The sequence below is a fragment of the Typopeltis vanoorti genome, chromosome 18 (assembly GCF_054136105.1).
Source record: "Typopeltis vanoorti isolate ZY-2024b chromosome 18, IOZ_Tvanoo_1.0, whole genome shotgun sequence".
In the NCBI taxonomy this organism is placed as follows: Eukaryota; Metazoa; Arthropoda; class Arachnida; order Uropygi; family Thelyphonidae; genus Typopeltis; species Typopeltis vanoorti.
The window spans coordinates 11,990,171-12,004,215 of NC_143566.1; the positions used below are offsets into that span (position 1 = coordinate 11,990,171).

A 14,045-nucleotide genomic window follows, 5' to 3' on the forward strand; every position below is an offset into this window, starting at 1 on the left:
TTCATAAAGAAGGTATACCATTACGTCCAATAGTTGATGGAATCTATTCTCCCACTTACCAACTGTCAAAGTATCTTGCGAAGATTTTACAACAACACATTCACGTATCGGATACTTATATTAAAAACTCAGAACATTTTATAGATAAAATAAAAAACATCCCTATTTTTTAAGAGGATATACTAACAAGCCTGGACATTACATCTCTGTTTACTAACATTCCAGTAGTTGAAGTCATCAACATCTTAGACAACTTGTGACCAAGAAACATCACTACTTTGTTCAATCACTGTTTAACTTCTAACAATTTTATTTGGCAAAAAACGATCTACAAACAACTCACTGGATTAGCTATGGGTAGCCCCCTCTCACCTCCTTGTGCCGACTTATTCATGGAAGATCTAGAGAAAAAAATCTTAACCCAGATCATTCCAAAACCTAAAATTTGGTACAGATATGTAGATGACATCTTTATCATTTGGGATCATACTAATGAATTACCTCAACCAAATCAATAGTTTCCACAATACCATCAAATTCACATTAGAAATGGAAAAAGATAAAAAACTGCCATTCCTTGACATTTTAATAAAGAAACAATCCAATAATAGTATCAACCTATCTGTATACAGAAAACCTACAAATACTGGACGTTACCTCCATTTCAACTCAGCTCATCACATAGCTCAGAAACTTAGCATTATCCATAGTCTCAAGAAAAGAGCTATACAGTATACGACAGACAAGGATGACCTACTAACGGAATTAACCACAATATCCAGAGAACTTTCTTTAAATGGTTATCCAAAAAGACTCTACAACAAGATTCTCTTTACTGATATACCACATCGACAACGTGATGACGTTCAATACATCAGTACAATTACGATTCTTTTTGTCAGCAACCTTTCCAAAAAATTAGCTAACCTTTTAAAACCACATAAGATCAGAGTGGCATTCAAACCAATCAACACTATTCGGAAATTTTTAAGATCACCGAAAGATCCTCACCCATTCTACAAGTATTCTGGAGTATATAATATACCTTGCTCATGTGGTATTAGTTACGTAGGTCAGACATCTAGAAGCTTTGAAACGAGAAAGAAAGAACACATAGGATATGTCAGAAATAACAGACAAGACAGTTCAGGCCTTTCATGCCACTTTGCCTCTACTAACCATCACATTGAGTGGGATAAAAGCCTTATGCCATACATAGAAGATAACTACCATTCAAGAACCTTTAAAGAAGCAGCTACAGTTGCCTGTAAAACTGAAAACCTAAACAAGAATCAAGGTCTAATTTTACCAGAAACTTGGAAAACTTTTATCAGATCATTAAACATCAAAGAAATGAACTTTCATAACAATTACGTAATGAGCCATAACGAATAAATCACGTTAACGAGACGCGCACATTGTCACGCACAATACCAATTTTTTGTATGAATTAGAACTATCAGTTATAACCTAGTCTGTAACCTTCATTTTAGTTTACTAGTTTGTATTCCCTGAGAATGCCAATAGAAAAAGATTGGCGAAACATGTAGGAGGATAAAATAAAGCTACTTGACAAAGATTATAAAAAAAGTGTAATAGTCTTATAACATTATGTATTTATTGCTCAGAAAGATCTCACCAGTTTTTGTCTTTTTTGTGTCAGTCACTCCTATTATGTCAATTTGGTACTTATCCAATTCCTCAGCTAGCTCCATTTCTTTGCCATTCAGGCTTCTTATGTTGATAGTACCGATCTTGAACTGTGGTGATGAGTTGGGGTTTGTTTATGTTTCAAGATTTGTTCTATTAGCTGACTTTTCGCTGTTCACCCTGGTTCCCTGGCAAAGACAACGGGGGGCATTGTCTAACCAGGTGATGCCCCACCAGGCATGAAATTCTGTCGTGTAGTACCATCATTTTATATTTTGGTTTAAGCCAATAATACAATTTCGTTGGCTAAATCCCAAATTGTCAGCCCATCCTCATTCGTTCAGTATCCAGGTAGATACCTAACAGGCTGCACCACGAAAAAGGTGAGAATTGAACATCGTGTCAGAAGCCCTAGTTGGTTCTCCGTATTCCTTTAAAGACAATGTGTAGGTCTCTTCTCAGTTATATAGTTTTGACCCTTAAGAGAAAGGCTAGAAAAAGGTTTCTCTTAGTAATATTAGTAGCAGTCTTTCTTAAAGAAAGAAAGATGCTTAAATGTTTTAGCTGCTGTGTTTTGTAACTAAATGTAATAACAGCTGTGAAAGAATTTAAAGCAAGTTTGAAACTTGATACATACATGAAGGTTTTTCATACAGGAAGAATCTTTAATGGATATTGACTTGCAAAAGTTACATTAGAACTGTAATGACTGTGTTTTTCAGAGAATATACATGGAAGTAATTTTAAGTGTTTGATAAATTTTTTCGTGGAAATCCTTCGTATAAGATGAGGCAATGATTGTGAATCTTGTTAAAGAAAGTAGAAAGAAGGAAAGTTTTAGGAGACATTAAAAGAGGAATTATGTAGTATGAGAAAATGAGGATTTATTCTTCAAGTGTCTGAACTTTCTTATAGTGTAAATAGAAATTCTAGCAATTATCACGATTTTCCAGGAAAAGAATTGTTTCCTCTGAAGAGTTAAACAAGTTACTTCATTCAACTTCTGTTTGAAGTGCAGCTGAATTTAAGAGGCAGGTGTTCTTTTTAGCTGGCACATTTTAGGCCGAGACAATTTGCAATTTATTTAATTAGCATGTTAGGTTTTATAAGATGACTTTCTGTTGTTAAAGTTTACTTTGAAATTTTGCATATTCTGTTTTATTTACATATCTTAGAATTATTAAACTTCCTTTTCTGTATATGGAAGTACAAGACTCAATTTTCTTAATTATTGGAAGTTACAATTCAATTTTAAGAATAGAAGAATCAGCAATACATACACACAAATCTAGGATCTTACTTGTATGCCTAGATTTCAGTATAGAAATCTGATACCACTTGCAGCTGATAAGGCAACTACCACAGTCAAGAGACAATTGTGTTTGTGTGTGTAACTTTCTACGTTACCACCTCAGAGGCTAGCTAACTCAACCTTCAGTTGGAAAAGCTTTAGAAAGGCTGTTCACATTCTTGAAGGAATTCTAACCTAGGACTTTTCGACCTGAGGACACTATAGTTACCAAGTGAGCTTCACACATAGTTGCTGCTGTTATTTAGAATTATTCACATATAGAAACTGCATCTGTTAATTGCATGTCTTCAGCCCAGTTTGCCAATCCATGAACATGGGATGAACCACCAATGATTCTTTCTACCTTTACATGAGAGTGGCTAACTTACTTTCAGGGTGGAAAGCCCATATAAAGATTGTTCATGTACTAGATGGATTCAATCCCAGATCTTTCAACCAATTCAAATATAGTTATCACTTCGTAAATAATAATATTTGGTTAACCGATCAAGTGTTGATCAATTTTATTAATTAACTGGACCAACTACACAACTACAGAAGGTTCCTCAGCAACAGCTAGCTGATCTTGTACACGCGATACGTGTTTCACTCACGTTCGATACTATTTTATTTGTAATTATTCCAGTCAGTTTTTATTCTTGTCAGTTTGCAGTTACGCATAATTGTGAGAGTGTTTAAACCTATACGTAAGTGCCCTGAAGAAGCCAACAGATAAGTGTGGCGAAACTAGTTGGTCCAGTTAATTAATAAAATTGATCAACACTTGATCGGTTAACCAAATATTATTATTTACTAATTTATGATCAAGAAAACAACCTTCATGATGAATAGTTATCACTTCATCATAACACTTCTAGGCATAAGATAATTCAGGGTGAAATTACAATACTATATCACTCTGATATACACTGCTATGGGAAAACATATATACTATAGATAATTTAATACTCTTAACAGAACTTTTAACAGAGGAGGAGCACACTACCATGCTAATCTTAATTCTAGTAGCAAGGCTTATACGTTGGTCATACATAACTGGTAATTAGTTTACAGAATTAACAACGCATATAAAGTATATTAATTAAAGGTAACTTTAATGAATAACTTCTATATTTCGGCAACGTCACGTTGCCATCTTCAGGAACATAAAGATATGGTATGTGCACGCAGGCACTAACAAAAGCAAATGAGGAAGAAAGCAAGAAACTAATATTGTTCCTAAAGTCCTAATGGTGCCCTCTGGCAGGCTAATTTGGTTGTCTTGGCAGTTGGGCTGAAGTTCTTATAATGTAAGTCTCCCAAATTTGGGGTAGTTTCATGCACCCAAATTTGTTGAGGTTAGGAACGTTTTTTTATAGCTGCTGATGATTCTTTGAATAATCTTTCGTATTTAAACTTGCTGCGGTGTATTATTTTTGTTTTCTTCCAACAAATTCTATGGTGGGTATCTAAGGCATGGTCTGCCAGCCCAGAGTGGCTGTACTGGTAAAACCAGATGTAGTCTTTGTGTTCTGAAATCCTGATATTTGCTGTTCTGCCTGTTTGGCCAAAATAGGACAATTTGCAGCTGCAAGGGACCTGGTATACACCAGGTAGGTCTAGGGGAAGTGGTTGGTCTTTGGTAGGAATAAGGGATGCCAACTTTTTATATGGTCTGTAACAAGAAGTAAGGTCATATTTTTTGAGGATATTGGTTATTTTCTCAGAGATGCCCTGATGTAGGGCATGGTGATAGATTTAGTGTAATTTATTGTGGAGGGGGGGGTTGTGGTTAAAGTGGCTGTACAGTAAATGTACAGCCACTTTATATAGTAGTAAGAGTTAAAAAAAAATTTAATATACAAAGTAGCAATATGGAAATGGCTAAGTCTCTTTACTGCTCATTTGATTTTTCAAGAAAGTAAATATACAATCCAGATTTCAGCAATGCTGAAGGGACTAATTTGTTAGGACAGAAATTGCACAAAAACAACCAATATGTTCGAATCCATACTTTAAAGAGATAGCTTAAAAACTACACTCAGAAAAACAATTTCATATAGCTCTATGACAAAGCAACTGAATAAAAAGCTCATCGTCCACATATCAATCCTGCATATGAAAACTTATACTGCAAGTTTAGAACCTATCTAAAACCTATACTGTTACTGCAAGTTTTTGTGAAAACAAATTGGTTTTCTTGTGAAGGTTCCCCCCCCCTCCCACTTCACGTACACAGATAATAAATCCGTGAATTTAAGTGTTAGCATGTGATCTCCCCATGCTTTAATCTCCCCATGCTTTAGGCAAATTGAAATAATTCTCATCTAAGAAGATAAACTGTTTGCTTGAACTATGAACTTGTGTATACAAGTATTGCAGACATGTTTTCAGTAATAAAATCACCTTTTTAGCAATGCATTAAATAATAAATAATGTATACTTTTTCATATAATCTAATATTACTGTACATTAACAGTCATAATATACCACAAATCACACATTTAAACTTAAGTTTCAATATTATGAATATTATAAGTTTATGAATTCTGAACATATTAACACAACTCTGCATTGTATACAAAATGCATTGTTGTTTTAATTCAAACTCAGAGTTTTATATATATGCATGTTTTTGAATTTAATCTACAGCCAAATGAAATAAAAAATAGTTTACTTGTTACATCTGATGTACTTAAAAGATTTGACAATATGCAGGATAATGCTGATAATGTTATACTTATCGATAAATCCACTACGAGGTCTGAAAGATTCCTTGACTAAATTGAATAACTATTGTAATAGATATGGTATGAAGGTCAGCAATAAAAAGACAAAGACAATGAAAATAGGCAAAATCGTTGAAAATGTCAACTGCATTGAGAACGGAGAACCTATAGAACAAGTTAAGCATTTCAGCTACTTAGGCACAATTTTTAGTGAAGATGGTAAATTAAATATGGAAATAGACAACAGAATCAATAAAGCTGGTATAGTAGGAAGTCAACTGAATAAATTCATATGGAATAAGAGAGAAATTAGCCAGAACACTAAATTAGCTGTATACAAGACAGTGTTCAAATCAGTTTTAACTTATGGATCTGAGAGCTGGGTCAGAAGTAAAACACTTGACCAAGACTAGAGACTGCAGATATGAGAGTCCTGAGAAAGATTAGAGGCGTGAACAGATGGCATCAATGGCAATATCATATTAAAAATGAGGATATTAGGAAAGAACTTGACATTGTCAGCATCCTGGAATGCATTAGCAGAGCTAATCTCAGGTGGTATGGTCATTTAAACAGAATGGGAGAGGAAAGATTGGCAAAACAAGTGTTCTCTGCCAGGTTGGCAGGAAAATGACCCAGAGGAAGACCAAGATATAGTGGTTTGAAAGAGTACAAAGTGCCTTAGACAACAGAAATATAAGGTCTGATAATGTTGGAATCTTGACAAATAACAAACTGATCTGGAGGAAAATTGTAGATAGGAAGTTAGTAATGATGTAAATTTTTCATGTAGTACTATCATATCCTGTACATCCCTTGAGGTTACATGGCAGGAATTTGATGATGATGATGATGATGATAGTGCTGATAATATTAATTTGGTGTTTGGTGAATTCAATAGTGTTGTATTTGAATGGTGTTATGAAAAGTGCTTTCATAACACTATTTTTAATAATTGTGCTTTTGTGTGATAGCCAAACTGGATATAATCATTGTACTATGGTGTTGTGGTTTCAAAAGTGTTCGATTAGGTTTTATCTTGATTAACGTTGAAATTCTCGTTAACATTACAAAAATGGCAGCAGTGGTAGCAAAGAAGCGCATGCCAACAGCGCAGAAGGTCTCAACTTGGAGATCAAGTTTTCCCTGGACTTCTTGTAGTGGACAAGATATAACAACTGTTTCATGTATGCATCCAAAAACGTTCAAGATTTATGTAGTGTTAGGTCGAATGACAAAAAGGGACGTATTATAGTATGTGAGACGTGCGATGAAAGGCTAGGACATTCCAAAAATGAGAATGGTGTTACTGGGAATAATCAGGAAATGAATGGGAGTGCTTATGATGGTAATAACAGAAGTGATGTGGAAGAGCTTAGGCAAGAGTTAATGTAAATGAAGTCAAGTTAAATGTATGGAGGAGGAAATTCAACATTTAAAGAAGAGCATAACTGGTATAAATGACAAGGAAGTTATAAGAAGAAGCAAATATCTAAGTATGATAAGGCTGCTTTATATGGTGACTCAACCATTAAAGATATGATAAAAGATAAAGTGCACAAGACATGTTTTATAGTTGGTATAATAAAACAAATATCAGATGCTTTGCATAGAAGGAAGAAACAGGCATTAGTGGTGGGCACAAACAACTTGAATAGTGAGCGACAAAGAATGTGGAAAGGGATCTGAAGAAGTTGTTGCAGGAAGTGAAGAATAATAGTGTCATTGGAAAAGTGGATAGTTTGTTGCCCAGATATGACAGTAGTGAACTAAGAAAGAGAACAGTGATACTGAATGATAAAATGATTGAATTTTGTCAGGCAGAGAGTGTTCAATCTGTGAATGTATGAAATGAATTCAAAGGAAAGTTGGAATGGTTCAAAGCTGACGGAATGCATCTGAATAGGTTTGGTGTTGGTCATTTGGAGCAATTATTTAATAAGAGTGCACAGGGTCCATACAATATTAGTACAGAGAGAGAGGGGTTGAGAAGCAGGTTGTGGAAGGACAAGAAGAGGATGGATACAAAGGTGAGGAAGTGATTATAGCTGAGCAAAGTGATGCAGCGCAAAATGGTGGGGAACATAATATAAATGAAAATCAGAGTCAGGGTTAAGGAAATGGGGATGGTCAGAACAAAGAGAAAAAGTGTGCACTACAGCAAAGGGTAAAGAATGATTGTGTTGATGGATGGCCTCAAAGAGTGAAGAATTGATATGTGTATACTAATGTATGGAGTATCAGAAATAAAGGGGTTGAGTTTGTAGCAATGACTGAATCAGTATGCCCAATGATAATTGACATAAGTGAAACTTGGTTGACTGAGAATGATATACTGTCAGGACTTGAAATTGTAGGATATAGAATTTTTACGAAAAATTCTATATTCTACAATATCTTAGTTGAACAATTCCCACAAAAATTATAGAAAATAACTATATTCAACAAGAAAAATCACTCACTCACCTTTCAGTGTGGTGGATTGGTCGTCAGAAATATTCTCAAACCATTCTGCGACCATCTGAATTTTATCACCAGCACCATTAAGACTCTTCTTAAGCCATCCCTTTTCTGGAAGTCCTAATTTATCTTTAATATCTAATAATGATGATCTAAATTCATCGAGCTTTTCGGGAGATGGGGTTAAGTTCTTCAACCAACTGAAGTCTGGTAAATGGTCCTTCCACTCCTCATATTTCTAAAGTTGAAAACATCAATTATTGTAGGTCAAGGAAATTAAATAAGAATATATTACTCTTATCTTTCTAAATACAAATAGCCTAATGGTATGAATTTTTTTATTTTTTTTATTTCTTCAAACTGAATGCAACTCATGATTATATAATGATTCTTATAGCAATAGATACACTAACTACTGAATATATATATATATATATATATTAAAAAAAAAACAGAAAGAAATTACTATCCTGGTAATGTGGAAGGGGATTTATATAAGTGAAACAGAGAGTTTTTATTGTGAAAAACATGTTTTTCACATTAAAATCACCATTTTCTTAAAATATTGTGGTTACTGAACAATCTTATCATAATGAACTGACTGACTGCAACAATTTGACATATCATTAACTCTATTTTTTTCAGAATTTATAAGTAAAATTTGTTGTAAAATGGATAATGCTAATGACAGAAGTTTAACAAAAGTCTCAAAGCCCTAATTTATCAATAACTGAGCAACATTAGTAATATACATCAAGTGCCTCTAGGACCCTTTGCAATATTTCTTATCTTTTTGAAAACAAAGTGATCCAAATCTGTGCACAGTAATCAAGGTCTTATACAATGAAACCAGAATCTCCCTACTTCTACAAGTCAGTGTCTTCTGCATCATTGCTAGAATTTATGTTGTCCTCATAATTTTGTCAATGTGTCATCTAAATTTTAGCTCCTTATCTACCATCATTCCAAGAACTCATTTCCTTGATGCTCAACAATATATCCCCACTAAGCATGAATTCTACATTTCAGCTTTGTTTTCCAAATTTTAAAATCATACATTTCTCAACACTGAAAACTAGCATCCTCACTCCAAAGCTCATCCACTCAGTCTAAGTATTCTTGTAAGACACAAGATCTGCTCTACTCCTCATAGTTCTAACTTTGCAAAACAACTGAATATTTCATTCAAATCTTCTGCCTTATTTGTGATCTTAATTCTAGAAACACCAAACTAGCAGTATACATGAGTGTTCAAACCAGTTTTAAGTTATGGATCTGAAAGTTGGGTTAGAAATAAAACACTTGATCAAAGACTGGACAATACAGATACAAGGGTTCTGAGAAAAATTAGGAGTGAACCGATGGCATCAATGACAGAATCATATTGAAAATTAAGATATTAGAAAGGAACTTGACATTATTAGCATTCAAGAATGTGTCAGAAGAGCTAATCAAAGGTGGCATGGCCACATAAATAGAATGGGTGAAGAAAGGTTAGCAAAACAGGTTTGATGCTAAAGATGGCAGGAAAGAAACCCAGAGCAAGACCAAGGTCTAGGTGGATTGATTCGATCAGAATTGCCTTAGAAGTACTGAATGTTAGATATGACAATATTGGAGTGCTCACAATTAAGAGATTGATTTGGAGGAAAATTGCTGATAGGAGATTAATAATAATGTAAACTTAATCATGTAGTGCTATCATAGTAGCCTGAATACCCCTCGAGGTATTCATAATTTCACATATAAGGAAACTGATGATGATGATGATGAGAGTTCTAGAATTCTTAACCAAGTTATTTTGATTTATATTAAACTGGAGTTACTATAATATGGTAGTTGTCTCCATAATTTATTAAAATAATCTGTATATTATTTGTTCTGCAAACTTTGAAAAGGTGTTTTACAAGGTATAGAAAAGAGATTTAATATATTAAACAAAGTCAGAATAAAAGAAAAATTAACAGATTTCATTAAAAACCTCTACCAAAACCAAAAAGCAGCTGTCTTTTTTGCATACTAGAGCTACATAGTTTGTAATCATCACTTTAACAGAACATGACTCAGAAATTGGCAAATCAGGCAAACAAGACCCTAGAGAGTTTTTTAGCTACAGTATATGGCAAGTAAAAGGAAGAATGATCATGGTAAGATGAAGTTAATGGATGAAAGTGATAGAATAATAACTGCTGCAGAAGACATTGTTGGGATATTCAGTGATCAATTTATAAGGGTTTTTCATTCTGATCATGGTGAAATCATGAGGAAATTAAGTGTAAAGGACATAGGAGAGGATGGCTTAGTTGAGGAAATAAATATCCTTGATGTAAATAAGGCGATAGGATTTGATTATATATCACCATGCATCTTAAGGGAATGTTCCAGGGAATTGGCATGCCTGTTTAATAGAAATTTTACAACAGCACAAGTTCCTATGCAGTGGAAGGAGGGTAAAATTGTTCCAATGCATAAAAGTAGTGATAAGACTGTAGCTTCAAATTAAAGGCCTGTCTGTATATCTGGAGTTGTGGTGAAGGTAGTGGAGAGACTGGTGAGAAGTAAGATATACCGTATTTTCCTGAAAATAAGACTGGGTCTTATATTAATTTTTGCTCCAAAAGACGCATTAGGGCTTATTTTCAGGGGATGTCTTAGTTATTCATGTACAACAATCTACATTTATTCAAATACAGTCATGTCATCTTCTTCTGAACATCGTCATAACTCTCCAAACCCCGAATTCCAGCCTGAATTTCTTGTGACCAGGCTTTTTCGGTTTCAAGAACATAAATGCCTGAAACATGTTCAATCTCATCTTTCTTGCCATTAGTGATGATTAGAGGTGGGGGATTTCTTTTCATCCAGACAAATTGCCAAAATACAGGTAACACATGCACTTTTGTAACCAGTGGAGGTAATGTAGATTGACGAGGCACCCCTCTGATCAATTGTCGTTTGAGATCCTTGGCCCATAAACACTGCTGTTTCATCCATAGCAATCATGTTGGAGAGTTGGTATTTAGAAAAGTTCATGTCATCAACAAAGGACATGAATGCAAGTGCACGTTTAATAACTTTAGTACACTAATACCTCTCTACATGGCCCCTCTTTATACAGCTTTTCACTATAACAACTTTGTGTAATTGTGGTTAAGTTTTGATTTACAGCCTACAATTTTTGAATATATGGCCAAAAAGTCGGGAAATCCCCTGTGTACATCTTTTGTCATGTGTTCTAGGCCGGCTGCACTGCTCTGCGCAGGAATGCTACTTGCGTCATCTTGTAGTCGCGCAATCTTTGCGTAACACATAATTCGTCCCCGCCTTCTGAAAACATGCTCATGAGTAGATGCATTTAGTGATCAGTTTAGTAAATTAGGTAAATCCTCAGTATCAAAAAGTAGAAGTGTATGTTTCTTCTTGCATTCTGTTTCAACTATAAACATTGTTGATAAGTACATAATATGCATTTGTATGTAAATACAGTACATATTAAAGTGTGTATGTATTCGTGTTGCTATAAAGTGTGTACATTATAACTGTTATTATTTTTTGTTTTTTAAATAGAATCCAGCATGTATTTGGGGGAAACATGAGCCCCGAAACATTCTTTAAATTTGGAGAGTGATGGAGTTAAAAAAAAAAAAAAAAGCTGAAAATCTGTCTCACTAGAGACTAAACTAGATGTTTTGCATCGTATTGAAGCTTCTAAAAAAAATTGTTGATATATGTAAGGCATTACGGCTTGAGAAATCTACGGTTCAAACAATTCGCGCTAACAAAGAAAAAATTAATGCACATTCACAGTCAGCTGCACCTTTAAGTGTTTCAAAATTAACACGCCAAAGTAGCATCAATATGGAAAGAATGGAAAAATTATTAAACATATGGATTGAAGACAACAATCAATGGAGGATGCCAATGAGCCAAATGACTATCCAGGAAAAGGTGAAAAGTATTTTTGAAAATTTGAAAAGTGAAGATACTAGTGAAGGTCCAGCAGATAAAACTTTTCTAGCAAGCCGTGGTTGGTTTGAAAAATTTTTAAATCGCCATAATTTGCATAATATTAAAATGAAAGATGAAGCAGCTAGTGCCGATGCTGATGAAGCTCTAGCCTATCCAAACATTTTAAAATCAATTATTGAAAGAGGTGGATACGTTCCTCAACAAGTTTTTAATGTGGACGAAGGTGTCCAAAGAGCGATTTACTTTGCTCCTTGGTGCAAATGCGGCAAGGAATTTTAAGCTGAAACCGCTTTTGGTATATGCTTCTGAAAATCCAAGAGCTTTAAAAGGATGCACAAGAAACAATTGCCCATCATTCAGAGGTCCAACAAAAAAGTTTGGATGACCAAAATAATCTTCAAAGATTGCTTCAAAAATTATTTTGGCCTTATGTCAAAATATACTTGCAAGAGAAAAATTTAAGTAACAAACTCTTGCTCCTATTGGATAATGCTCCAAGACATCCAGTTAACTTATCTTAATTATCTGAAGATGTGGAGATTGAATATCTACCTAAAAAAAACAACGGCCCTAATCCAGCCAATGGATCAGGATGCAATAGCTACTTGTAAGGCATATTATTTACGAAGAACCTTTAGAAAACTTATAAATGAAACCGATGGTGAATCGTCAATTAAAGAGTTCTGGGAAAAACTCAACATCAAAGATGCTGCGGACAACATTAGCGAATCATGGAATGAGTTGAAATCAACCACAATGAACCATGTGTGGAAAAAAATAAAATTTGGCCAGAATGCATTACAAGAAATGATCCTGAATTTGAACCCCTTTCTGAAATTAGACCAAATATATTGAACCTAGCAAATGAACTTAGTTTTGAGAATGTGGAAAAACGTGATGTAATCGATTTGCTAGATGCTGATAGAAATTCTTGTAGAAAGACTTATATGCTGGTTAAACATGATTATTAAATACTTAAGGAATTGACAGCATATACTAGAAATATAAATTAAATCAAACTTTAATATATACTTTCCAATATTTCGGCAACGTCATGTTGCCATCTTCATGGGAATTTAAGATAAAGACATGTGCACGCAAGTACCACATAACAGCAAATGAGAAACGAAGCGAGGAAGCTACCGTTTTCCTAAAGACCTCATGGTGCCCCCTGGCGGGCTATATTAGGTGTTATAGGCCTTTGAGCTGAAGTTCTCCTGATGTATGTTTCCCAAATTCAGGGCAGTCTCATGAATCCAAATTTGTTGAGGTTTGGCATGTTCCTAAGGACTGAGGCTGATTCCATGAATAGTCTTTCATATTTGAACTTGCTGAGATGTATTACTGTGGCTTTCTTCCACCTTATTCTGTGGTGAGTATCCAGAGCATGGTCTGCAAGCCCAGATTGGCTATACTGGTGAAATCGGATGTAGTCCTTGTGTTCTGAGATTCTGATATTTGCTGATAGAGAACCACTTTCTAACAAAGAATTAATACAGTTAGAAACAAACTGTACATTTGATGAGGAACAACAAGAGCCAGTTGTCTGCTAACAATTAACCTCAAAGGATTTATCGAATGCACTTACTCATTTCGAACAAGGAATAAACATCCTACTTCAAAACAATCCTAATGAAGAACGCAGCGCCAAAGTTTCTCGTGGCATTAACATATTTATTAACTGCTACAAAGAATTGCAAAAAGAAAAGAAAAGGGACTCGATACAACAAATTGTACAAATTTTTTAAACTGGGTCCTCAGACAACAGATGGCGACACTAACGAAATGATGTCGTGCAATTCGTCATCAGACCGATTCGAAAATTTAAAAAAAAATGTTCATTTGTTATTTGTGTTTTATTTCGTTTTATTTTTTATTAGTATTATATTTTTGTTTTTATGAATAGCTAATGTAAACGATATTTTAAATGAAATAAAAAATGCATT

The 14,045-nt window shown here is 34.3% G+C and overlaps 1 protein-coding gene across 2 annotated transcripts in view; it reads right to left on the reverse strand.

Moving 5' to 3' along the window:
• Positions 1 to 14,045, reverse strand: part of Opa1 (Opa1 mitochondrial dynamin like GTPase) — a 712,584-nt gene that overhangs the window by 624,580 nt on the left and 73,959 nt on the right. For both annotated transcript variants that reach the window (XM_090408405.1, XM_090408403.1), the window contains exon 3: positions 8,137 to 8,368. In XM_090408405.1, the coding sequence (XP_090264531.1) occupies positions 8,137 to 8,368 (232 nt within the window). The remainder of the gene's footprint in view (positions 1 to 8,136; positions 8,369 to 14,045) is intronic.